Source organism: Ailuropoda melanoleuca, chromosome 2 (assembly GCF_002007445.2).
Source record: "Ailuropoda melanoleuca isolate Jingjing chromosome 2, ASM200744v2, whole genome shotgun sequence".
Lineage (NCBI taxonomy): Eukaryota > Metazoa > Chordata > Mammalia > Carnivora > Ursidae > Ailuropoda > Ailuropoda melanoleuca.
Window position 1 is genome coordinate 167,385,402 of NC_048219.1, and position 24,070 is coordinate 167,409,471.

Below are 24,070 nucleotides of genomic sequence, written 5' to 3' on the forward strand. Positions count from 1 at the left end.
CTTCCCACTCTTTTCCACCCTTCNTTGGTTGTATTTAAACCCCTTGTTTCAGAAGACTGCCATTCTTTGCCAGTGGAACTGTGTGTGCTTTAGCGGATGTGTTCAAATTTCGTGATTTACACATCTGCCCTTTTACTTTCTGTTTTAAAGCTTCACCTTCACCCAAGAATGAGTAGTTAAGACCCACATATATAATTTATTCTGAACATCACTTTTTATGGATTATAAACTACACATGGCATCTATTTCTTTGGAACTTATGTTGGTGTTACAAATTGACCAGGTTCAGTAGTATACTTTGTTAACATAAACAAGTTCATATAATTTTAATAATTTTTAAGATTTCCTTGATAATTTTCAGGGAACTGAGTAGGGTTAGTTGTATAGGGTGCTACTTTTGGTAGATTATTTAGTCAGCCTTTTAATAGGGATTTTATTTTCTTGTTTTAATGACTAGTGAATTCAATGGATATGTCAGTTTCATTAATTACAAGCTAAAAAAACCCAAACCCTTTCTTTTATAAAATATAAATAACCCTCGGGCTGTTTACTCTTTTAAGTCACTTATTTCTCTATTTCATCACTGTAAATATTGGAATTTCACTGTTTAGGAAAACATTCTTAATTTTTAATTTTTTTTAAGCTTTAAGTAACTGGTTGCAATGTCACCAGTTAGGTTGGTGATACTTGTAGAGCTTCCTGCTGGAACTCCACCGGGGGAAAAACAAAATTAGACTTACTCATTGCTATCCTGGAAATGGGGCAGATGTGAACTATCTAGGGCCAGAAAACAGCTGGCTTGAAAGATTTACTTGAATAGCATTCTGTGAGTGGGAGGAGTTCCCATTTCTGTATTTGGCCATCAGAAGTCACCTAAACCACCAGAAGACTCACCTTTCCCAGTTATCTTCTCCAGTAAAAATAAAGTATAACAGTTCTCTTAATACAAGGTGACTTCACTCTAAGTAAGGTATTGCAATAGTAACTCTTTGTGTCATCCCCAATCCCACTGTCAGGGTATATTACCTAGATTTAGTTACTCTTGAAAAGTCTCATTTTACAGTTTAAGAATCAATCATAATTAGTGCTTCTGATAATTATTTATAAAATATCACTAATGATGCAGTCCTTTATTCAGAGATTCATATATTCCCTGGATCAATTCATGTTTTCCGAATATAACTAAAATCACGTGACTGGTATTGCTGCATGTTTGATTTATTCTCTGCCAGTAGTCTTAAAAATTCACAATATTTTGTTTTAATGGGTCACATACAATTAAAATGTAAAAGTTTTTTTTGGAAACTGAGTTATTAGACAATGACATTTGGGCAGTAAGTAATTTAATATGCAGTGAAATTTTTTTTTAGGTAATTCAAATATGCTTTCTTTTTTTTTTTTTAAGATTTTATTTATTTATTTGACAGAGAGACAGCCAGCGAGAGAGGGAACACAAGCAGGGGGAGTGGGAGAGGGAGAAGCAGGCTCCCAGCGGAGGAGCTGATGTGGGGCTTGAATCCAGAATGCCGGAATCACGCCTTGAGCCGAAGGCAGATGCCCAACCACTGCGCCACCCACCCAGGCGCCCCTCAAATATGCTTTCTTGATAACCTTTTCCATTTACACAGAATACGTTGTTGGGTGGTTTTTGTTTGGTTGATTTTTTTTTTTTTTACAGTGATGAGAAAGAAGAACAGGATCAAAAAGAAAAATTGGTGTTGTCGGAAGACTGTGAACTCATTACTATAATTGATGTGATTCCTGGCAGATTAGAAATCACTACTCAACACATTTACTTCTATGATTGCAGCATTGAAAAAGAAGATGGTGAGGAGTTCTGGGGGAATAATTTCTGTTGTTCAATAGTTAAGTATCCAGTTTATCCATCATTAATGAGAAGAAAACAATAATATAAGACTGAAATTGTGGTCAGTCATCTAAAAGGAGAAAATGGAAAGTCAATATTTGATTCAGTTTATTATTCAACAGTGTATTAAAGGGAATGCTTTTTTTGTTAATGTTTTATAAAAGGTTTGGTGAGAGGAGATTGCTGTAAACTTGTTATAAAATGCAATCTTAATTTTATTTGTGCGTTTATTTCTGTCGGCTTCTCAGCTAATCCTTTATCTGAAAACAAAATGGATATTTACATCTAAAATGCTGATATAAAGAGAAAAGGAAAAATGTTTTTGAGAGATAATAATCAGGATTATTCTCTATTCTCATGAGAAGGAAGTGGAATAGCTATAGAATTTTTTTAAAGTTTTAAACCATATAGGGGCTCCTGGGTGGCTCAGACACTTGAGCATCCTACTCTTGATTTCAGCTTAGGTCATGATCTCAGGGTTTTGAGATTGAGCCCCAAGTCAGATCCATGCTAGATGTGGAGACTGCTTAAGATTCTCTTCCCCCCCCTTCTGACCCTTCCCCCCTTGCATGCGTGTGCACACACACTCTCAAAAAAATAAAAAATAAATAAAAGAAACCATGTAAACATCCACTAATTTTAACAAATGATTTCTGCGAAACAGAAATTTAATTCCTTTTCCCCAAGTGCTACTTTTGTCAGGAAATAGGAGGTATTTTCTGCATAGTATGAGTAACTTCATATGGTACCTTGGTCACAAGATTTCTTCTGTTTTCAGGAGTAGGCTTTGATTTCAAGTGGCCTCATTCTCAAGTTCGAGAGATTCACCTGCGGCGTTACAATTTAAGGAGGTCAGCTCTTGAGATTTTTCATGTTGACCAATCCAACTACTTTCTCAATTTCAAAAAAGAGGTATGTAAGGTGCTACCTTTCTGGAAGCCCCACAGTGTTAGCTTGAAGTAATTTTCCAGCTGGTGAGCTATAGTGAAACTTTGGAATCTACTCATTTGTGAAGTCAAAATATTAGAGGAAAAAATATATGCCTTAGGAGCTAAATAGTAAATGAATTTTGTTGGGATTTACGTTTGAGCATTTTTAGGGTGCTTGTTTTCAGTTTTTATGTATGAGTAGATAAATCAGTAGAATATTGGGTGTCAGCCAACAGACGCCTCTCAGTATCCAGTTGTGAAATAATATGCAAGATATATGATATGACAGGATTTATGAAATGGGTTGGGTTCAGTTAAATAATAATGGAGCAGGTACTTCTTTCCGGAATAGAGTAAATTCTTGAATAGTGTAAGTGGTTTAAGAGATTACCCCTGAAACTAGATTACCTGAGTCTAGATAACTAGCTCCAGCAATAGCTGTGTATCTTAAGCACGTTACTTGGGATGCTTGCCCCCAACCTTCCTTCCCTATGTTACTCACTTAGGGTCAGACTTGCATCACTTTCTGATAGCTCTCCCTGTCTTGCCTAGCTCTCTCTTCATTTTCTGTCACAGCCATCTCTCCTAATAAAATCCTTGAATATTCAATTCTATTTTTTTTCATCTGCTTCTGAGAGGATCTGGATTAGCACAGTCAGTAACTAAGTTTCTGTTCATTTGTGGGATCCAGGTTTACTTATAGATGATTTTGTTCAGACGTTTAAAGGGCATTTCTGTATTTTTACAAAAGGATACTTTTTTTACTATTAATAAAATTTTCCCTTAGGAATATATGAAACTTCTATTTTTTAGGAAGGTATGTTACGTAATTAAACCAACCATGCTTCTGTTGAATACTGTACACTTGTATAACTTTAGAGTTTTTAAAGCACATTTATATATGGTTCTGATCTTCTTAACAACCTTCAGATTCACTGTGGCAAATTCTGTTACTCCTTTTTTTTACAGATGAGGAAACTGAAGTTCAAAGATGAATTTTATTACTTTACATTTGTATAGCCTTGAAGAATTCAGAAAACTGTAAGGGTAGAGATTATTATGGTTAATGTAAAAATGAGACTCAGTAAATTAATTGATTTTCCAGTATGATTAGTAAATGACAGGACTAAATTTGAACTGGACTCAAGCTGATTTTCTGATTCAGTATCTGCTGATCATTCCATTATACACTATAACTTTTTCAAAAAATAGTTGGCTTGATTTCACCAAACCTGGTAGAGTAGTTAAAACATAATCCTCTATTTATGAGAAGTGTCCACAATAGGCAAATTTGTAGAGGCAGGAAGTAGATTAGTGGTTATCAGGGGGATGAGAAGGAGTGAGAATTGAGGGGATGATAGCTAGTGAGTATAAAGTTTCTTTCAAGGATGATGAAAATGTTCCAGAGTTAGATAATGTTTATGGTTGCAAAGCTCGGTGAATATACCAAAAAAAGCCCACTGAAATGTATACTTCAAAAGGGTAAATTTTGTGGTATGTGAGTTATATTTCAATAAAGCAATTATAAAAGCTATAATCCCAGTTTGCCTTGATCAATTTTTAAACTATAAAATGCTGTTTTTTATAGGTTAGAAACAAAGTATATAGCAGACTGTTGTCACTTCATTCTCCAAATAGTTATGGAACCAGATCACCACAGGAATTATTCAAAGCATCAGGATTGACACAGGTAGGAAATTTTCAGTCACTGCTTTAATGTTCATATTATATTTCAGGCTTTTGACAAAAACTTCCTCTTCTGATTATTTTATTTTGGTTATTACAACCATTCTTTCATTCAAATTGATCTTTTGAATTATCTTTGAATATTTCTGTTTCACTAACACAGTGCCCTGTCCTCCAGCTCCCATACCATTTGGTTCATGGGCATATCTTATGAATTCTTCTAATTTAATAATTTTATCTTTTTAAAATATAACAGGTGGGTTTGTTGGGTTTTTCTAATAATAAAATTAATATATGCATGAGGTAAAAAGTGGGAAAATACAAAAGACCCCATGGGGGAAAACAGCAAAAAAAAAATCGTTTCATCTATTAGCCAAATCTCATTAATGCTCTTGTATATTTTATCCTCACCTGTATCCCAGTATATCTTGAATTTCTACTACCAACATCCAAGGAAAGGCCATTGTTTTTTTGCTTTCCAGGGCTGTCAGTAGTCTCTTCATTCAGGTCTCTGCCGCCTGACTCTCTCCTCCTTCTTACATATGCTTTAATCATAATTTTAAGTGTTGCTCTTGTTGAAAAGCTATCAGCAATTCTTTCGTATTGCTTATGGAATAAGCATTATGGAGTACATTTCCTGTTTTTTTGTGGAATAAACTTTATTCGTTAAAGTACTTCTCAAGTTAGCACTGAAGAATAATTATAATTGGGCTTTCTATAAAATCTGTATATAGAGATTCATTTTTTTAAAGATTTTATTTATTTGTTTACTTGAGAGAGAGAGAGTAGAACGAGAGAGAGAGCGCAATTGGGGGCGGGGAGCAGGGGGAGAGGGAGAAGCAGAGTCCCACTGAGCACATGTGGGGCTCAATCCCAGCATGCTGGGATCATGACCTGAGCCAAAGGCAGACGTTTAACCAACTGAGGCACCCAGGCGCCCCTATAGATTCATTTCGCACCATTCCCATAAGTATATCTTTTTATTTTTCTAACTTTTTATTATGTTATGTTAGTCACCGTACAGTACATCATTAGTTTTTATATAGTGTTCCATGATTCATTGCTTGTGTATAACACCCAGTGCACCATGCAATATGTGCCCTCCTTAATACCCATCACTGACCTATCCCAATCCCCCGTCCCCCTCCCCTCTGAAACCCTCAGTTTGTTTCCCAGAGTCCATAGTCTCTCGTGGCCCATAAATATATCTTTTGCTTAAGGCAAACAGTAAACTTAAAGGTGAATGTTAATCTGTCAGCAAAATTCTCGTGCATATCCATACTGTGTAGAATAATTAACAGGCTAGTGATTAAAAGAAAATAGTGATTATTTTTCTTTAGAAAATTTTATATCTAATGTAGCAAAATCTCATGTGTTGCTCTAGCAAGACGGTTTTCTGAGAATAGTTAAAATAGTATTTATTTAAAATTTATAGATCATTTTAGTGCATTAGGATTTTTTTAAAATATGTACACTTTTGAAAATTTCAGTTTATAACAAAATTTTCAATGTTGGACAATCTTAAAATTGACATTTTTAAGATATTTAAATAAAATAACTTAGTTGGAAAAAATTCTTATGAATTTTTTTACTATAATAAAAGATTTATGTTTGATTTTCTCTTTCTTGGGATGCCTGTGTGGTTTAGTTGGTTAAGTGTCTGCCTTTGGTTCAGGTCATGATCCCAGGGGCCTGGGATCGAGTCCCACATCAGGCTCCTTGCTCAGCAGGGAGTCTGCTTCTCCCTGTCCCTCTGCCTGCCGCACCTTCTGCTTATGCTCTCTCTCTCTCTCTGACAATAAAGAAATAAATTCTTTAAAAAAAAAATATTTGGGGTGCCTGGGTGGCTCAGTCGTTAGGCATCTGCCTTCACTCAGGTCATGTTCCCAGGGTCCTGGTTTCGAGCCCCACGTTGGGCTCCCTGCTCAGAAGGAATCCTGGTTCTCCCTTTCCCACTCCCCCTGCTCGTGTTCCCTCTCTCGCTGTGTCTCTGTCAAATAAATCAATAAAATCTCTTAAAAAAAAATTTAATTTTCTCTTCCTTTTCTAAAGACCAATTTTTTTTTTAAGATTTTATTTATTTATTCGACAGAAATAGAGACAGCCAGCGAGAGAGGGAACACAAGCAGGGGGAGTGGGAGGAAGAAGCAGGCTCATAGCGGAGGAGGCCTGATGTGGGGCTCGATCCCATAACGCCGGGATCACGCCCTGAGCCGAAGGCAGACGCTTAAACGCTGTGCCACCCTGGCGCCCCGCTAAAGACCAATTTTTAAAAGGAAGGAAATTTAGGAAAAGTTTATTGATTTAACCCTTTTTTAAAGCCCCATTCCTTTTATTAGTAAGATGATCAAGATAATGGGAACAAAAGATTATGTTAGTACTATTAGTAATAGTTACTAACTATTAAAAATTTAAGTTAATTTTGATTTTGCTTTTGTACTATCTAGAAATGGGTGAACAGAGAGATATCAAATTTTGACTACCTCATTCAGATAAATACAATGGCAGGACGAACCTATAATGACCTTGCACAGTATCCTGTGGTAAGTTTTACAGAAATCTCATAAATATGGGATTGCCTTTCAGTTTCATAATACACAAAAATATATGTGTATGATGATTATTTTTCGTCTTTAAAAAAGATACAAAAACTGTTTTTGCCTTTTGTAAATTTTCTACCTGCTATCTTCAAGAAGTATATAAACATGAAGAATAATTAAATAATAAAAGCTTTTTTTTTTTTCCACTTTACTGAAAATATTCCAGTGGAATTATAGGAAATAATGCTTCTGGTTATGGAACTGAAGATGAATAAACATTTGAAACAGGGATAAATATTTTTAAAGATTATCCCTTTTTGTCTTTAGATAAGCATTTGATATTTACATATGGAAATAAGAGCTTCTCTGGAAAGGAGTGTCTAAATTGTAAATTGTGGCTCTTTTAGTTTCCCTGGATTTTACAAGATTATACTTCAGAAGAGTTGGACCTTAATAACCCATCTGTATTTCGAGATCTTTCCAAACCAATTGGGGTAGTTAATGATAAAAATGCCAAAGCCATGCGAGAAAAGTAAGTGCCTTTTATCCCTTTTGAAAGATACCCATCACTTTAGATGGTATTTTGAATTTGCATTGATTTCTATCTACTGTGGACAACCAAGTTTTACTTTTTTTAAATGCACAACTACATTTGATAATCCCTTCACTATGTCTTCTTGAAAATATATCAGTTTCCCTCAAATATCTTAACTATAGTCAGTTTATTTCACTTCTTTGCCAAATTTAAATTGATTTTGTTTAGAATTTGTTTTCACCTTGTCTATGCCGAAGGGTAATTTTTCTTCCCAGGTATTTTAGACTTACTAATCTCTAACATGCAAACATATCCCTTAATTTAATATAATATTTTCATAGATATAAAATTAATGCTAACCTATGATTCACAAACAGTGTGAATAAAGTATAGTGAAATGTGTAGAAACTTGCTGTCTTTTAATAAGGAAAGGAATTTTTATAATTCTGTATATTTATGATCTGTCCTGTGAATGTCTTACAGTTTTTTTTCTTTAAAGCAAGCTGCTGACGCGTAAAAGAATAATCTTAATTTCCCTTTTTCTCCATGTGAAATTGTGGATGACTTGTCAGTTATGACTTCTAATAATAAGGGCAAAAAACTATTTTGCAAATAGCATATATTTATTTGAGAGTAGATTGTACTTTTTTTTTCATTTATTTGCAAATCTACCTTAAGACTGTTTGTACTGTTTGATACTTGATTCCACTAGTAAGTGGAATTCTGCTGTGTATATGTTACATCACTACCATTAGTCAGACTTGTCTGACAATAACAAAAAAACAAGCTTTTTTAAATACTGTCCCACAGGAAATGTTGTTTTAAATTTCAGTAGTATATGTTTTTGCATAGATGTGATTACTTTGACCTGAAAGTTTTTATTCCCCTGAATATTAATGATTTACAAGTAAAAGGAAATTGGCCTCAACTCAGTGAACTAACTACTGTTTTGGTTTGAAAAGTTTACTATTTATTTCCTCCAAAAACTGTTCTTATTCCGATTTTATACCCACTAATTCAGATGTCAGTATTCAAAGCAATTTCACCATTCAAAACAATTACACAGTGGTAGTGCTTACAGAATCACTATATATATATATCCTTTCCTTATTATCTGTTTTAGGTTTTCCTATACATTATCTTCCTTCCTATCCTACCTTCTTTTTCCTTTAATTGTTAGGCATTCATTTCCAGAATTCTTGACTGATCCTCCATATTTTCTTCCATTACCTTGGCCAAAAAAGGATGTCTCATTATCACATTGCTTACAGTAGCAGAAAAATGGAAACAACCCTTTATATCTAAAACTAAAGAAATAGTTAAATTGTCATACATTCATATATGTTACTGTTATAAATACTAGGTACTGTTAAAAAGTAGACTATTCAGTCATTTGGAAAGACCTAAATAGAAAATTGTTAAATGAAAAAATAGGTTGTGAGCAATATATTATATATAGCACTTTTATATTGAAATATATTTGTGTATTAACTTATACATTAAGGGTGACAGATATTCATCAAAGAGATAATGTTAATTATCTCTGTGCTTGATTTTAAGTTTCTCCTTTTTTGGTTCTCTGTGTTTTCTAATTTATCTACAGTGAATATGTATTATTGCATAATATGAAACTGTTCCAGAATCCTGTTTCTTTTTTTTTTTTAGATTTTATTTATTTATTTGACAGAGATAGAGACAGCCAGCGAGAGAGGGAACACAAGCAGGGGGAGTGGGAGAGGAAGAAGCAGGCTCATAGCGGAGGAGCCTGATGTGGGGCTCGATCCCATAACGCCGGGATCATGCCCTGAGCCGAAGGCAGACGCTTAACCGCTGTGCCACCCAGGTGCCCCCAGAATCCTGTTTCTAGTGATACTACGTTCAGAGAAAAGTATTAATGAATAATTTTTTTCATTTATTAACTTGGTGTGATGATATGAATATGTAAATAATGAATATTAATAAGGACTTCTTAAAAACTATGTTTCTAGCAATGCAATACAACCTTATGTCCTCCTAAGTTAATACTACTGTTGTGGTTACAAAAGTTTAGTTTCTTTTTTTAGATACGAAAATTTCGAGGATCCCATGGGCACTATTGATAAATTTCATTATGGTACTCACTACTCAAATTCTGCTGGGGTTATGCACTATCTTATTCGTACAGAACCATTCACCACCCTCCACATCCAGCTTCAGAGTGGAAGGTATGTTTTGGGTAAATAAGCTGTTTTCTTAAGACTACATGTTAGCATTGAAAACTCTTTGCCTTCATGTCATGTACTGTATAAAAGGACCTTATCTTTTTTATTCTCCTCTTTCAGATTTTGATTCATTTAATAGCCTCTAGATAAAAACAGCCAAACTAGTCTGAGAATGGGTCACTCCAATTGACTTACACAAATGACCTTTTAAGGAAAATTCTTTTTTACTGTTATCTAGTGTAGCTTTGTGATTCTTACTGGTTTTAGGAACCTGCCAGAGATTGAGAGTTTGAACTGATTTAGACCTAGGTCCAGGACATCTACCAAAGATTTAAACCTAGCCAATGCCTATGTAGTCCTCTTTAAAATATTTATTAAAGAATAAGAAGATGGAGGAACGAGGGTCTCTTACATAACCCACACAGGTCTATGATGCCATTGTATTATCACATTACCTGTCAGAGTTATAACTTAATATGTTTCACACTTTCCTAATAATCCTAAAGAAACTTCTTTATGAATGCTCGGTTTTCCGTGTATCCTTTCTAGCTCCCTACTTATTCACGTTTTATCTCCATGTTGTCTTATTCTTTAACATTACTATTTCACCTTTCCTATGCACCCAGTCAAGCTATGTAAACATTGCCTATTCTACTCTCTTTGCATATAGTTTTCATCTCTCAAAATTAACCTTTACTCCTATCTTTAGTACAATAAGCCTTGGCTTTCATGAAAAGACTCTGTCCCCACGATCACATTAACCATCTCTAAATGTTACATTTACATGATAGCAGGTAATTTTCGCCCCATTAAAATATAACTGGGTCTTTTCGGCTTTTAATGATTTTAACAGTAAGTGATTTATTACAAATCTTCAGAAATAGATTCTGTGTTTCAAAAGACAGATCAAGAAAGGAAAAGGACAACCCATTCAGGAGGAGGAAATATTTGCGGGTTGTGTATCTGATAAGGGACTTGTATTTAGAAGTCTACAATGCAATAACCCTTACAATGCAATAAAAAACAGACTAATAACCCAATTAAAAACTGAGCAAAGGATCTGAATGGACATTTCTCCAAAGAAGATATACACATGTCCAAGAAACATGAAAAGATGTTCAGTGTCATTAGTTATCAGGGAAATTCAAAACCAAATTGAGATACCTCTTCACACCTACAATGATGGCTATAATAAAAAAGACAGATTATACCCAGTGTTGATGAGCATGTTGAGAAGCTGGAACCCTTATGTACTGCCTGTGGAGATGAAAAATGCCATAGCCTCTGTGGAAAGCCACCTGGCAGTTCTTCAGAGGGTTAAACATAAAATTATCATATGACCTGGTAATTCCACTCCTAGCTATACATCCAAAATAATTGAAGATATATGTTCACATAAAAACTTGAATACCTGTGTACATAGCAGCCTTATTTATAGTAGCCAAAAAGTAAAAACAACCCAAATGTCTGTCATGTGATAAAATGGAATAAATAAAATGTGGTATATCCATACAACAGAATATTATGAGTAGATGAATGTTGCAACATGAATGATCCTCAAAAACAGTATGCTAAATGTAGTAAGCCAGACATGAAAGGCCACTTGTTGTATGATCTACATGAAGTGTCCCAAAGAGACAAATCCATAGAGACAGAAGGTAGATTAGTAGTTGCCGGAGAGTGGAGATAGGGTGGATGGAGAGTGACTGCTGATAAGATACAGGGTTTCTTTTTGGAGTGATGAAAATGTTCTAATGTGGTGATTGTTGCACAACTCACGAATATACTGAAAACCCTTGAATTGTGAATTATATGTAAAGTATATCTCAGTAAAGCTGTTCTCCCTTACCCAAACAAACAATTCTACCATTAAAACTATCTCCTTGAATTTGAATACACGATCATTAGACTTTATTAATGACCCAGTCATTGACTGTAATTAAATTCAGAGTTCTGCTTAGTTCAGCTCCACCTCAAACCAAGATTGGTAGGCGTAAGAAGAGTCAAAATAGTCATCAATGTCATTTGGTAAATCATTACTAAGTAAATCCAGGAAAACAATATCAAGGGAGATGAAACAAGGGGTTTATGCTTTTTGTGAATAGAAAATACATAAAAACAATATAATAAAATTGCAACATGACTACTTGAGCTTCTTTCAACTACCATAGGCCTGTGGTGGAACTTAAAAATAAAATAATAGGGGCGCCTGGGTGGCACAGCGGTTAAGCGTCTGCCTTCGGCTCAGGGCGTGATCCCGGCGTTGTGGGATCGAGCCCCACGTCAGGCTCCTCTGCTGTGAGCCTGCTTCTTCCTCTCCCACTACCCCTGCTTGTGTTCCCTCTCTCGCTGGCTGTCTCTGTCTCACAAATAAATAAAGTCTTTAAAAAAAATAAATAAATAAATAAATAAAGTAAAATAAAATAAAATAATAGTACATGCAAGTAAAATATAAAAAGCTTTAGCCACAGAACTATTTCCCTAACTCACCCTCTGGTTTATAGCAGAAGAGTTTGTAAAGGTATTTATGTATAGAGGATAAATCAGCAGGATTCCTATGGATCTGTTAATCATGTATATTAATAATGATATTGAAATTCTGTGGTTCTGAAATATCCAAATAACTTTTTTTGCTGTAATGAACTTTACTCAGCAAAAATTAGGCCTTTCTTTAAGTCTCTTAGGTTTATATTTAATTTAACTACTTGAAAATTTTCTCCAGTGTGATTTGGTTTTCAGCTCTTTTAACTAAAATGATACTAGTGATTAAAGTGACAGTGTGTAGTTCCTGGCAACAAAACTTGAAAGATAGATTATCATAAGAAGGAAAAACAGTGTTTTTATTTTTATTTTATTTTATTTAAAAGATTTTATACATTTATTTGACAGAGAGAGAGAGAGGGAGCACAAGCAGGAGGAGCGGGAGAGGGAGAAGTAGGCTCACTGCTGAGCAGGGAGCCCAATGTGGGACTTGATCCCAAGACCCTGGGATCATGACTTGGGCCAAAGGCAGACGCTTAACCGACTGAGCCATGCAGGTGCCTCCTAAATTGTGTTTTTAGACAGTAAGAGAAAGGTGAATGAAGAAGTGTAAGGCTTGTTTCATGGCTGTTGCTGATCACCTTAAATACTCACTGTTCTCTTGTCAATCTCCACATGCAGGTTTGACTGTGCAGATCGACAGTTCCATTCCATCCCGGCCACCTGGCAGGCTCTTATGGACAACCCATATGATGTGAAGGAACTTATTCCTGAATTCTTCTATTTCCCAGAGTTTTTGGAAAATCAAAATCGTAAGAAATAAAGAGATTAAAAATTTTGACTCAATAGGTCCCAGTGAAGGATCCTGAAAAATACTTTTCAGGACATTTTTGTGATATTCTATAGATTATTTAAGGTTCATTCTGTCTGTTTGTTATTCAATGATATGGTTTGACTGAGACCCAGATATAGTCTTACTTTTCCAAGGAAGTGCTGTGGTAAACCATGATAAATGAGTCAAATTTGAATTGGTGAGAGAATTTATCAGAGTACAGTATTTCCTAGAAAACAAAAATGGCCATATGCTATTTCAGCCATTTAGCTAGCCACTTAGGCTAAAAGTGTTTGAGTTAGGGGTGGGAAAGAAAAAAAAAAAAGTGTTTGAGTTAGAAAAGATGAGGATTTAGACCAGGGGTTTGCAGACTGTAGGTCATGGCTCAAATCCACAGGATAAACTCATTTATTTATAAATAAAATTTTGTTGGAACACAACCAAGCCAATTCATCTACATATGGATTGTGGCTGCTTTCATAGCATAACAGCATATTTGAGTAGTTGAAACAGAGACCATGGGGCTCACAAAGCAAAAAATATTTATTCTTTGACACTTTATAGAAAAAGTTGGCTGACTCCTGGTTTGGAGCAGAAGAGAGGAGACAAATTGAAATTAATGGTAGGCTGTAAGTTACCACAGTATTTGAAAAATCATATTATGTTTTTGAAGTAGAGAATTATGGAGCCAAACACAGTCTTTAAAAATATCCAAATACTTCCTCCATGAAGTAATTTTAGATTTATTTTTAAGCACAGTAAGAAAATGACAAGATTGTCACTACTGGTCTTCTTAAGGGAAATTACAATATCAAAGGACCATTACCAACTTCTTTTTCCTCCCCTAGTATGAAGTGTTGATGTTTGACCCTTTGCTTCTTTAGTAGAGTTGTTTGCCACACCAGGGAGAGCGTATCCAGGGCTTTGTGTCCTCTGATCATGCACTCTGGGACATGCTGTTGGAGGCAGGGCATCAGATTTCTCAGCATAAGGCATTTAAAATCGGTCACTTTCAGAAAATCAAATGAATCTATTGACAGACTCCGATCCCAGACTCTTAGCCATAGGACTGGAGCCTCCAAAGCAGGGTATCCAGGGTAGGAGGAATGAGCAGATTAAATTTGGACACAGCAGTTAAGATACTCTCAGCTTGATAATTTCTGATGTTCGTTAGAGCAGGTTGCTGTCTTGCACTACTGTCAATGCTGACTTCCTTTTCTAACTGTATATTGCTTCTTTGAAATGAGTTAGGTGGGAGAAAGCAAAGTACATTACTTAGAATGTCAACAAATATTAGTGTTAATTAGTAAAACAAATATTAGTAAAACCAACTCAAAATTGTGCAGGAAAATTTTAGTATTTTCCACAATGAAAACCCTAAGGTATGGTAGTATTCAGGTAACTTAACAAAATCATCAAAGCCAAGTTCTTTCTGTATTTTCATTCTCCTGTTCTAAGTGTTTGGGCTTTGTCCTTGGCTAGTCCCTCTCATGGTTACAAATGACTGAAGCATTTCTAGGCTTCACAAGGCAGATAAAATAGTGTCTTAGAAAGAAGTGTATTGTTAATTCTTTTGGTCATTTCTTAAGGGTGAGAAATCCTTTCTTATAACCTCTCCTCATTGTACTTACACCAGTCAGCCTTCTACAGGCATAAAATAAAGCACAAGGATGGATACTTGAATAAAATCAAGGTTCTGCTACCAAATAAGGAGGAGGGGTGGCTAGCAGGTTGGAACATCTGTTACACAGTAGTAGTTGGGTTAACAAAGCCACAGGGCCTGTGCATCCTGTCATTCTATGACATTCAAACCTCTCTCCAGCTTTGGGACACACTGATATTTTAAGGCAGCTTCTTTTATGAAGGTCTTTTATGTTAACACTTTTCTCTTTCCACGCTATATAAACAAGAAAACCTCATCTTTGGGACAGTTTTGTCAAAATACTATATTTTAACAATATGAGCAAATCGTTATGACGTCAGTATCTACTTAGAAGAGTGGTGTACAAATACATATTTTTTCTTTCATGACAAATACAATATTACCAATGAGTGAATTTAAAGTGTAAGTAATACCGAAAAGTACTAAGGAGCTATATTTTGTAAATTAACCATTAGAAAGACTGTATTAATTATTTTAATGTAAGAAGAATACTGAATATTGCATTTTTGTTTAGGTTAAGGTTTTGGTCTTATCTGTAGTGCCTCCACTTCTCAACCAGAAATCAATTTAAAAGTATTTTATTTTCATATACCTTTTTAATCAACTGATAAAATGCATTTCAATATGTTAAGAATTATTTTTACCTGTTCAATAAATTTAGATCAAGAAGGGTATGTGGTTCTCACCTTTTACTCTTAGAGAAGGAAGAAAGCCTCAGTTTTGCTAAGGATTGTGCCCTTAAATTTGTTTTACTTGACTTATTTAAGTCTAAAATGATCTGATGCATTTATTTTTTACTTGTCTTAGAATTTAACTTGGGTTGTCTACAAGTGTCCAAAGAAGTAGTAAATGACGTTATTCTCCCCAAATGGGCTAAGTCAGCTGAAGATTTCATCTATAAACATAGAAAAGCTCTGGTAAGATTTTTGTGTTTAGTTATTAGATTACTAAGATAGAGATGCATGTGTTTTCTAGAGAATGCACTGAAGTATATCTGGCTATTAATTATTTTTCTAGATTAATTTGTCATCTGTTATGTATATTGTTGTAGAAAGTATAATATGGTAATTGATTTTGAATTTATGAATCTGCTGATAGAGTAAGAATATGGTATATAGTCCTGTGGATATATAGCAAAAAATACATATATATTCAGTTCTATAAGATAACTGCCTGTTGTATTTTAAACAGTTCCAACCACCAAGCTGGTGTTGTTTGGTGTTTTGCAGTTCCCACATTTGTTTCAAATCTAACAAGAATGAGGGGCTCCTAGGTGAAGCATTTCTAGGCTTAATTCTTTTGGTCATTTCTTAAGGGTGAGAAATCCTTTCTCACTTGGTCGGTTAAGTGTCCAGCTCTTGTTTTCAGCTCAGGTCATGATCTCAAGGTCCTGGGATCAAGCCCCTTGTCAGGCTACGTCCTCAGTGTGGAGTCTGCTTGAGATTCTCTCCCTCTTCCTTTTCCCCTCCCCCGGCTTGTGTTTGTGCGTGCACACGCGTGTGCGCGCTCTCTCTCTCAAATAAATAAAATCTTTAAAAAAAAATCTAACAAGGATGAGTACATTTTTGTTTTCTCTGAAGGATTTCAGTAAGTTTTTAATATGACTGCTAAATCCTAAATTCCACTTTAAAAAATATTAGTTTTTAGCTGAATTTCCAGTTTGGGATTAAAAGAGTAGTGAAAATTAAACATTGATATTGTGTCATTTTGTAAATGATGCTTCCCCCCCCCCCACAATAGTCCACTTAGTTCTCTATCTAAACTGAAATGTTTCAGAGTCTGAAACTAATTAGGCCAATACTTGGAAACATTCCTTGTCGTTAGTATATAGTATGTCAAATTTATGAAATTCAGGATTAGATCATAATATTTGTAAACAATAACACTATGCATGAATAAGGAATTGGAAAAAAAAATTAAGCAACTCTGAAAAATAATCTTACTTATTAGCTAGCCAGGAACTTCTCAGATGCATTTCTCTATATTATCTATGATATGAAGTAGGAGTCTAGGATTTTAGGACGACATGCTCCTTATATTATTTTTTATAATATTTTTTATTATATTATGTTATTCACTATACAGTACATCCCTAGTTGACATGCTCCTTATATTAATGTGTTAAAAGCTTGTGTTTCAGTTATGTATTGCTGTGCAATGAACTACCCCAAATATAGTGGCTTAAAATATAGTCATTTTAGGGGGCGCCTGGGTGGCACAGCGGTTAAGCGTCTGCCTTCGGCTCAGGGCGTGATCCTGGCGTTATGGGATCGAGCCCCACATCAGGCTCTTCTGCTATGAGCCTGCTTCTTCCTCTCCCACTCCCCCTGCTTGTGTTCCCTCTCTCGCTGGCTGTCTCTATCTCTGTCAAATAAATAAAATCTTTAAAAAAAAAATAATCATGTTATTATCTCTCGCAGTCCAGTGAGTTAAGTGGTCTCAACCGAGCAGTTCTCATTTTGCTTGAGGTTCTCATTCCCTTGCAGTCATAGCAGCTGAGGTTGGAGTCATCTGGAGGCTGCATTGAGATACTGGGATGCTGGGCTTTTCTTCCTTCCCATGTAATCTCAGGATATCTCCTCTTCATGTGGTCTCTCTAGCTAGGTAACCAGACACGTACACGTTCACAGCTCAGGAAGGAGTACAAAATTGGAAGCTTCCATGCTTGCTTAAGGCTTAAGGCTGTGAACAGTCATAGCACTTCTATCACCTTGTCAGAGTCAGTGCAGATTCAAGAGGAGGGAGGGTAAACTCCATCTCTTGGTGGGAGGGAAAAAGAATTTGCAACCATCTTTAATCCTCCACACACAGTCTGCCCTCTGACTACAAATTATTTGCGTTCCTCCTACACGCAAAATGTATATACTTCCTCTGCGGATCCTCCCAAAGTCTCATGGCAGGGACCTTCAAGTCAAGGATCTGCAAACTTTTTCTATAAAGGACCAAATAGTAAATATTTTCTCTGGCTTTAAGGTCTGTGTCAAAATTCTGCCACTGTAATGCAAAAGAAAATGAATGTGGCTTTGTTGTACTACTCTACAGATCTGGAGCTAGTAAAATTTGGCCCACAAGCAGTAAATAGTTTGCTGATCCCTGCATTAAGGCACGAAGTCTGAAGTCCAGAATCTTGTTAGTAATCTAAATCAAATCCATGTGGGCACAAAACTGTTCAGGTTTGTCTGCTTTTGCATCTGAAGACTGTGGAGTAGAGAAACAGGTTATCTGTCCCCACATAACAACAGTAGAAAGACAGAAGAGCTATCATAGACACTCTAATTCAAAAGGGAGATTAAAAGGGGTTCCTGGCTAACTCAGTCCATAGAGCATGTGACTCTTGATCTCCTGGCTCATGAGTTTGAGCTCCACACTGGGCATAGAATTTAATTTAAAAAGGTGGGGAAGAGAAAAACAAGAGGTACCTAGCAGTAACTGGTTTATAACAATTCAAAATGCCAGCAGGGACATGGTTTCAGTTCCTTCATTAGAGCCCAGTGCTTTTCCCTGAGTGGTTCTCCATGGCTATTTTGTTTTACCCTTTGGCTCTTAGCTTCCTGCTTTGAGTCATTCTTTCTTTTACATTAAAAAAAAAAGAAAAGTGTTTTCATGAGTATCTTTGTCAGCCTCTTACCTAACCACAATAAATTGAAAGCCAAAGTTCTCTCACCTTTTTTGAACTGTTTCTACCTCTTTCAGTCTGAACTAATACAGTATCTTTTAAAATTTTATGGGTTTCTTGCACATCAACTTTATTGGATAAAAACCATTTCACATTACTTTAGAAAACAGCCCCTTATTTCCTTTGGGCCCAGTGGGAGGCTACTGTGAGAAAAATAAGATTCTTAAGGTGTTGTGTTTTCTAGTTGAGTGGGTCTGTGCAGCACACCTTAGATATTTGAAGTCTCAGCTGATTGCTTCACGGCCACACTCTTGAACTAAACTTTCGCCTGAGGCCATGTTTTACTGGAGACCTCTGATTTGATCGTTGACCTTCGCCATTTCGCAGAGGGTCTTTGCTCTCTAGTATCCTGGGAATGAGAAATAATTTTATTTGGACCCCAGCAAGATCTGCTCTTTTATGTTTTTTTTTTAAAGTTATGCTTAAAACCTAAATAGTTCTTTTTTTTTTTAAGATTTTATTTATTTGAGAAAGAGAGAGATAGCTACAGAGAGCATGAGCAGGGAAGAGAGGGAGAATCAGGCTCCCCACTGAGCAGGGAGCCCGATGCGGGCTCTGGGATCATGACCTGACCCGAAGGCAGATGTGCTTAACCCACTGAGCCACCCAGGCACCCCATGAATAGTTCTTTTTTTAAACTCATCTTACTCCTTCCACACTTTATAGAAGGCAGCTAAAAGAACCAATTAGCATGGAAATCTCCATCCCCATGTAACACCCAGGTGCTCATCACAACAAATGCACTCCTTAATCCCCATCACCTATTTAACCCATCCCCACACCCATTGTATGGAAGTGTTGAATCACTATGTTGTACACCAGAGTCTAATATTACACTGTATATTAACCAACTGGAATTAAAATAGAAAGAAAAAAAGAATCTCTATCCCCAGATTCATGAGTTGATTAGGTACTCTTTCTATCACTAATGGAACTAAACTTGAGCCCCCTTTTCTCCTGTCTCCAGTAACAAGTCCCATACTGTCTTTCAAACCATCACTAACCAGCTTCAGGAGGTCCTTCAAGCCTCTGTCTGCCACATAGTCCACCTTCATATTGGGGTGGTGTCAGGTCAGGTAGATTAGAGGGAACGATTTTCAGCCACCTTTAATCAACCCCAACTGGTTTGTTTCTTTCAGTTGAATTTCTAGATAGCTGTTTCAGTGGAAATTTCACAGCAAATATATATCCATAGCCATCATTAAGTTTTTTGTTGTTGATATTTCAGCTATTAGAATACTTGAGTTGTTGTCTTTACCCATTAGTTAAGAGGTGTACATGTATTATTAAATATTAACAAATAGGTCTACATTATACTAGATAGAATATATCCAAAATATGTGGTAGATATTGATTAAATGTTTAATGTGATTTTGAGATAATTTTATTTACAGTGGTAAGATTTGTGTGTAGAAATGCTTAATTTTCTCTTACTTTCTTAAAGGACCAATATTTACATTGTAGTTGGAAGGTATCTCTATATTATTTGTTCTTTTTCTAGGAGTCTGAATATGTTTCTGCTCATCTTCATGAATGGATAGATCTGATTTTTGGCTATAAACAGAGGGGGCCAGCTGCAGTGGAAGCACTCAATGTTTTCTATTACTGTAGTTATGAAGGTATAAGCCTATACGCTTTATATGTTACATTCCATTGATGGAAAGTATCATTTAATAGTTGCTTATACATGATATTTTGGTCATGAGAAAGACTACATTTAAAACCAGTTTTAATGATCTTTTCTATTTGAAATATTAAGAGACTGATGTTTGGTTTTTTTAAATAGTAGTTAAGAGTGTCCATGCAGATCTTCACTTTGACAGTGAAGGAAACCATCAACAAAAGAAAAAGGTAACCTACTCAGTGGGAGAAGATATTTGCAAGTGATATATTCAATAAGGGGTTAATACCCAAAATATATGAAGAATTTATACAACTCAACACCAAAAAAAAAAATCGATTTTAAAAATGGGCAGAGGACCTGAATAGACATTTTTCCAGAGAAGACGTGCAGATGGCCAACAGACACATGAAAAGATGCTCAGCATCACTCATCACCAGGGAAATGCAAATCAGAACCACAGTGAGGAATCACCTTATGCCTAGGAATGGCTCAAATAACGTAAGAAATAACAAGTGTTAGCAAGGATAAGAAAAAAAAGGAACCCTTGTGCACTAGTGCAGCCACTGTGAAAAACAGTATGGAGGTTCTCCAAAAAATTAAAAATAGAAGTATGCTATGATCCAGTAGTTCCACTACTAGATATTTTCCCAAAGAATAGGAAAACACTAATTTGAAAAGATCTATGTACCCCTATGTTTATGGCAGCATTATTTAGAGTAGCCAAGATATGGAAGCAGTCAGTGTCCATTGATAGATGAGTGGATAAAGAAGATGTGAGATACACACACACACACACACACACACACACACACACACACACAGAGTGGAATATTACTCAGCCATAAAAAAGAATGTGATCTTGTCATTTGTAACAACATGGGTGGACCTAGAAGGTGTAATGCTAAGAGGCATAAGTCAGAGAAAGACCAATACCATATGATTTCACTCATGTGGAATTTAAGAAAGAAAACAAATGAGTAAAGGGGGGAAAAAAGAGAGAGAGACGAACCAAGAAATATGCTCTTAACTATAGAGAACAAACTGATGGTACCAGAGGGGAGGAGTGTGGGGGGAGGAGTTAAATAGATGAGGGGGATTAAGGCTTGCACTTGTTCTGATGAGCAACAGGTGATGTATGGAATTGATGAATTACTATATTGTACACCTGAAACTAATATTACACTGCATATTAACTGGAACTTAAGTAAAACTTTAAAAAATAACTTAGAATTAAAAAAAAATAACTTAGAATTTAAAAATGATGTAAATAAGTTTAAAAAAAAAAAAAACCCAAAACAAATGAACAAAGAAAAAGACAAAAAGACAGACTCTTACATACAGAGAACACACTAGTGGTTGCCAGAGGGGAGGTAGGTGCAGGGAAGAGTGAAAGGGGATTAAAAAAATAGTGTATATGCAAACTAATTATAAATGTCAGTTATTGGTGGCCTAAAAGTTTTTGATTTCTGGCCCTAAGTGTCCTATTCAGTCAGGTCCTGCAGTAAGTACTCAGTGTTGAATTGTTAGCAGACTTTGAAAGAAGACCTTTAGTATTATAAATAACAAACTCTTCAAATGATAAAATAAGGTGAATGGGATAGGCTGGTGATGGGTAGTAAGGAGGGCACGTATTGCATGGTGCACTGGGTGTTGTACGCAACTAATGAATCATCGAACTTTACATCAAAAAAAATAAAAAGAGGGTGAGCCAAAAAAAAAAAAAAGTGACATCATTCTAATGTTTAGCTCAGGATCAAGAACATTTTCTGAAGGCTTTGAAAGCCTTAAGAAGTAGTTTTTTCTAATCCTTCAGTAGTAAAGATTGTGAACAGTGTGAAGTTAATGTGAACTGGAGCAGAGTCCATATGCCTTTCGGTAAATGGACAAGTGTATTTTTTCGTTGCCTTATTCATTTGATAATAGTTTTGTAGAGGAGTGATATGCATGGTGGTTATGAGCATAGGCTTTGAAATCCAACCTACCTAGTTTGGCCGCTTACTAACCATATCAAGTATGGTGAGGTATAATCAGTTAACCAGAATATCGCCTTACCCAGTGTTTGTTAGATATCTAAGCAGTAACAGTAGTATTTTATGTGATTATTACACTTGTTTCAGCTTGATTATCATGAAGAAAACAGGTGTACTGTGAGATAGTTTGTACATTTTCAAGAGAAACTTTTATGCACTACCAGTTAACTTTCGTTTAAAAATTTTTTTTTCTGGGGCACCTGGATGGTGCAGTCATTAAGCATCTGCCTTTGGCGCTCAGGCGTGGTCCCAGCATTCTGGGATCGAGCCCCACATCAGGCTTCTCCGCTAGGAGCCTGCTTCTTCCTCTCCCACTCCCCCTGCTTGCGTTCCCTCTCTCTCTCTGGCTATCTCTGTCAAATAAATAAATAAAATCTTTTAAAAAATGAAAAATTAATAAATTTTTTTTCTAAATAATGGATGGAATGTTATATTTTTTATACATATTTAATGTTTGGAGTCACTGTTTTTTTTTTTTTTTAATTGCCTCTTGGGGTACCTGGATGGCTCAAGTTGGTTAAGCGTCCAACTCTTCATTTCAGCTCAGGCCATGATCTCAGGCTCATGGGATTAAGCCCTGAGCTGGGTTCCATACACAACATGGAGTCTGCTTGTCCCTCTGTCCCTCTGTCCCTCTGCTCCCCTCTGCCAACCCCACTCGTGCTCTCATATGTTCTCTTGCTCTCTAAAATAAATAAATAAATAAATAAAATCGTATAAAAAAATAAAAAATTGCCTTTCTCACAATATTCTTACAAATTGAAGACCAAATGATATTTTGTTGAAAATACACTATTCAGTCTCCAAAATATTAATCAGGTGTGTGGCTTGCTGATTTGTTTTCACTCTGTAGTGAATTGACTACTTCTTGTTTTAGGAGCTGTGGATCTGGATGCCTTAACAGATGAGAAGGAAAGAAAAGCCTTAGAAGGGATGATTAATAATTTTGGGCAAACACCTTGTCAGCTCTTAAAGGTAAATCATTAAAATTATTGATTACTTAAAATGTTAATGATTACATAAGAAGTCTAGAATTTAATTGCTAAGGAGTACTACCTGCGTTTTCAAGTATTTTAATTATTTAAAACTGTATCTCTCAGAATTATCTAGAATTTAAGAAAAATTATACTGTCACTTAAAAAGTAAATAGATTTAAATGACTGTTCCTATATTGAAATAAAATATTGTAGTCAAAATCCACATATACAGTCAATAACTCTTAAGTCACAGAGAAGTTATATATATTCAGAAAGCCGATGACTTTATTTTGTTTAAATAACTAAAGTGTGACTGGAACAGGATCTGAATGCATGACCACCCAACTCAAAAGTCTTTCTACCATGCCATGTGTCCTCTGAATTAATAGCTATAAGCTCTTTTATTGAATTAGATCACTTTCCATGTTCTGTGGGCTGTTATTTATATCCTAATAATGATGTTTTCTGTGTTAGTTGTATATTTGTGCATTTGTGTCACTTTATTATAAGTACGTTACGTGCAGCAACCTTCTCCAAATCATTTTATATCTTTCTTACATATAGTATTTGTGTAGTAAATATTTGTGAATTGAATCTCCACAACTGTTACAGCAAGAAGGTATCTACATTCTGGTTTAAAAATATGTTGAACTTCTGTTAATTCATTTATCAGACTAAGCGTTGTAATTCCTACTGTTCCTTAGTAGAGTTAGTTTGAAGCCTCCAACATTGGTTTTTTACAGAATAGTCATATTTAAAAGCAATGCTTTATATCTATCTGCTGATAGAATGCAAAAGTAACCGAAGAAAACAGAATACTTCATTGAACTTTGAAATAGATTCTATAATATTTTTGCACCAATTTTACTTTTCCTTTTTTCATAGGAGTGGTGCTAATTAGTTTTTATCACCATAAAAAATGATAAGGTCAGCCTTTGATTTTTAAAAACATTTTTTATTTTAATTCAATTTAGTTAACATATAGTATATTATCAATTTCAGGGGTAGAATTTAGTGATTCATCAGTTG

At 35.4% G+C, this 24,070-nt stretch overlaps 1 protein-coding gene across 8 annotated transcripts in view; it reads left to right on the forward strand.

Moving 5' to 3' along the window:
- Positions 1-24,070, forward strand: part of NBEAL1 (neurobeachin like 1) — a 199,956-nt gene that overhangs the window by 138,280 nt on the left and 37,606 nt on the right. For all 8 annotated transcript variants that reach the window (XM_034654989.1, XM_019799567.2, XM_034654993.1 and 5 more), the window contains 10 exons: positions 1,679-1,827; positions 2,646-2,779; positions 4,385-4,486; positions 6,930-7,025; positions 7,430-7,554; positions 9,621-9,761; positions 12,921-13,051; positions 15,542-15,651; positions 19,912-20,029; positions 22,942-23,039. In XM_034654989.1, the coding sequence (XP_034510880.1) occupies positions 1,679-1,827; positions 2,646-2,779; positions 4,385-4,486; positions 6,930-7,025; positions 7,430-7,554; positions 9,621-9,761; positions 12,921-13,051; positions 15,542-15,651; positions 19,912-20,029; positions 22,942-23,039 (1,204 nt within the window). The remainder of the gene's footprint in view (positions 1-1,678; positions 1,828-2,645; positions 2,780-4,384; positions 4,487-6,929; positions 7,026-7,429; positions 7,555-9,620; positions 9,762-12,920; positions 13,052-15,541; positions 15,652-19,911; positions 20,030-22,941; positions 23,040-24,070) is intronic.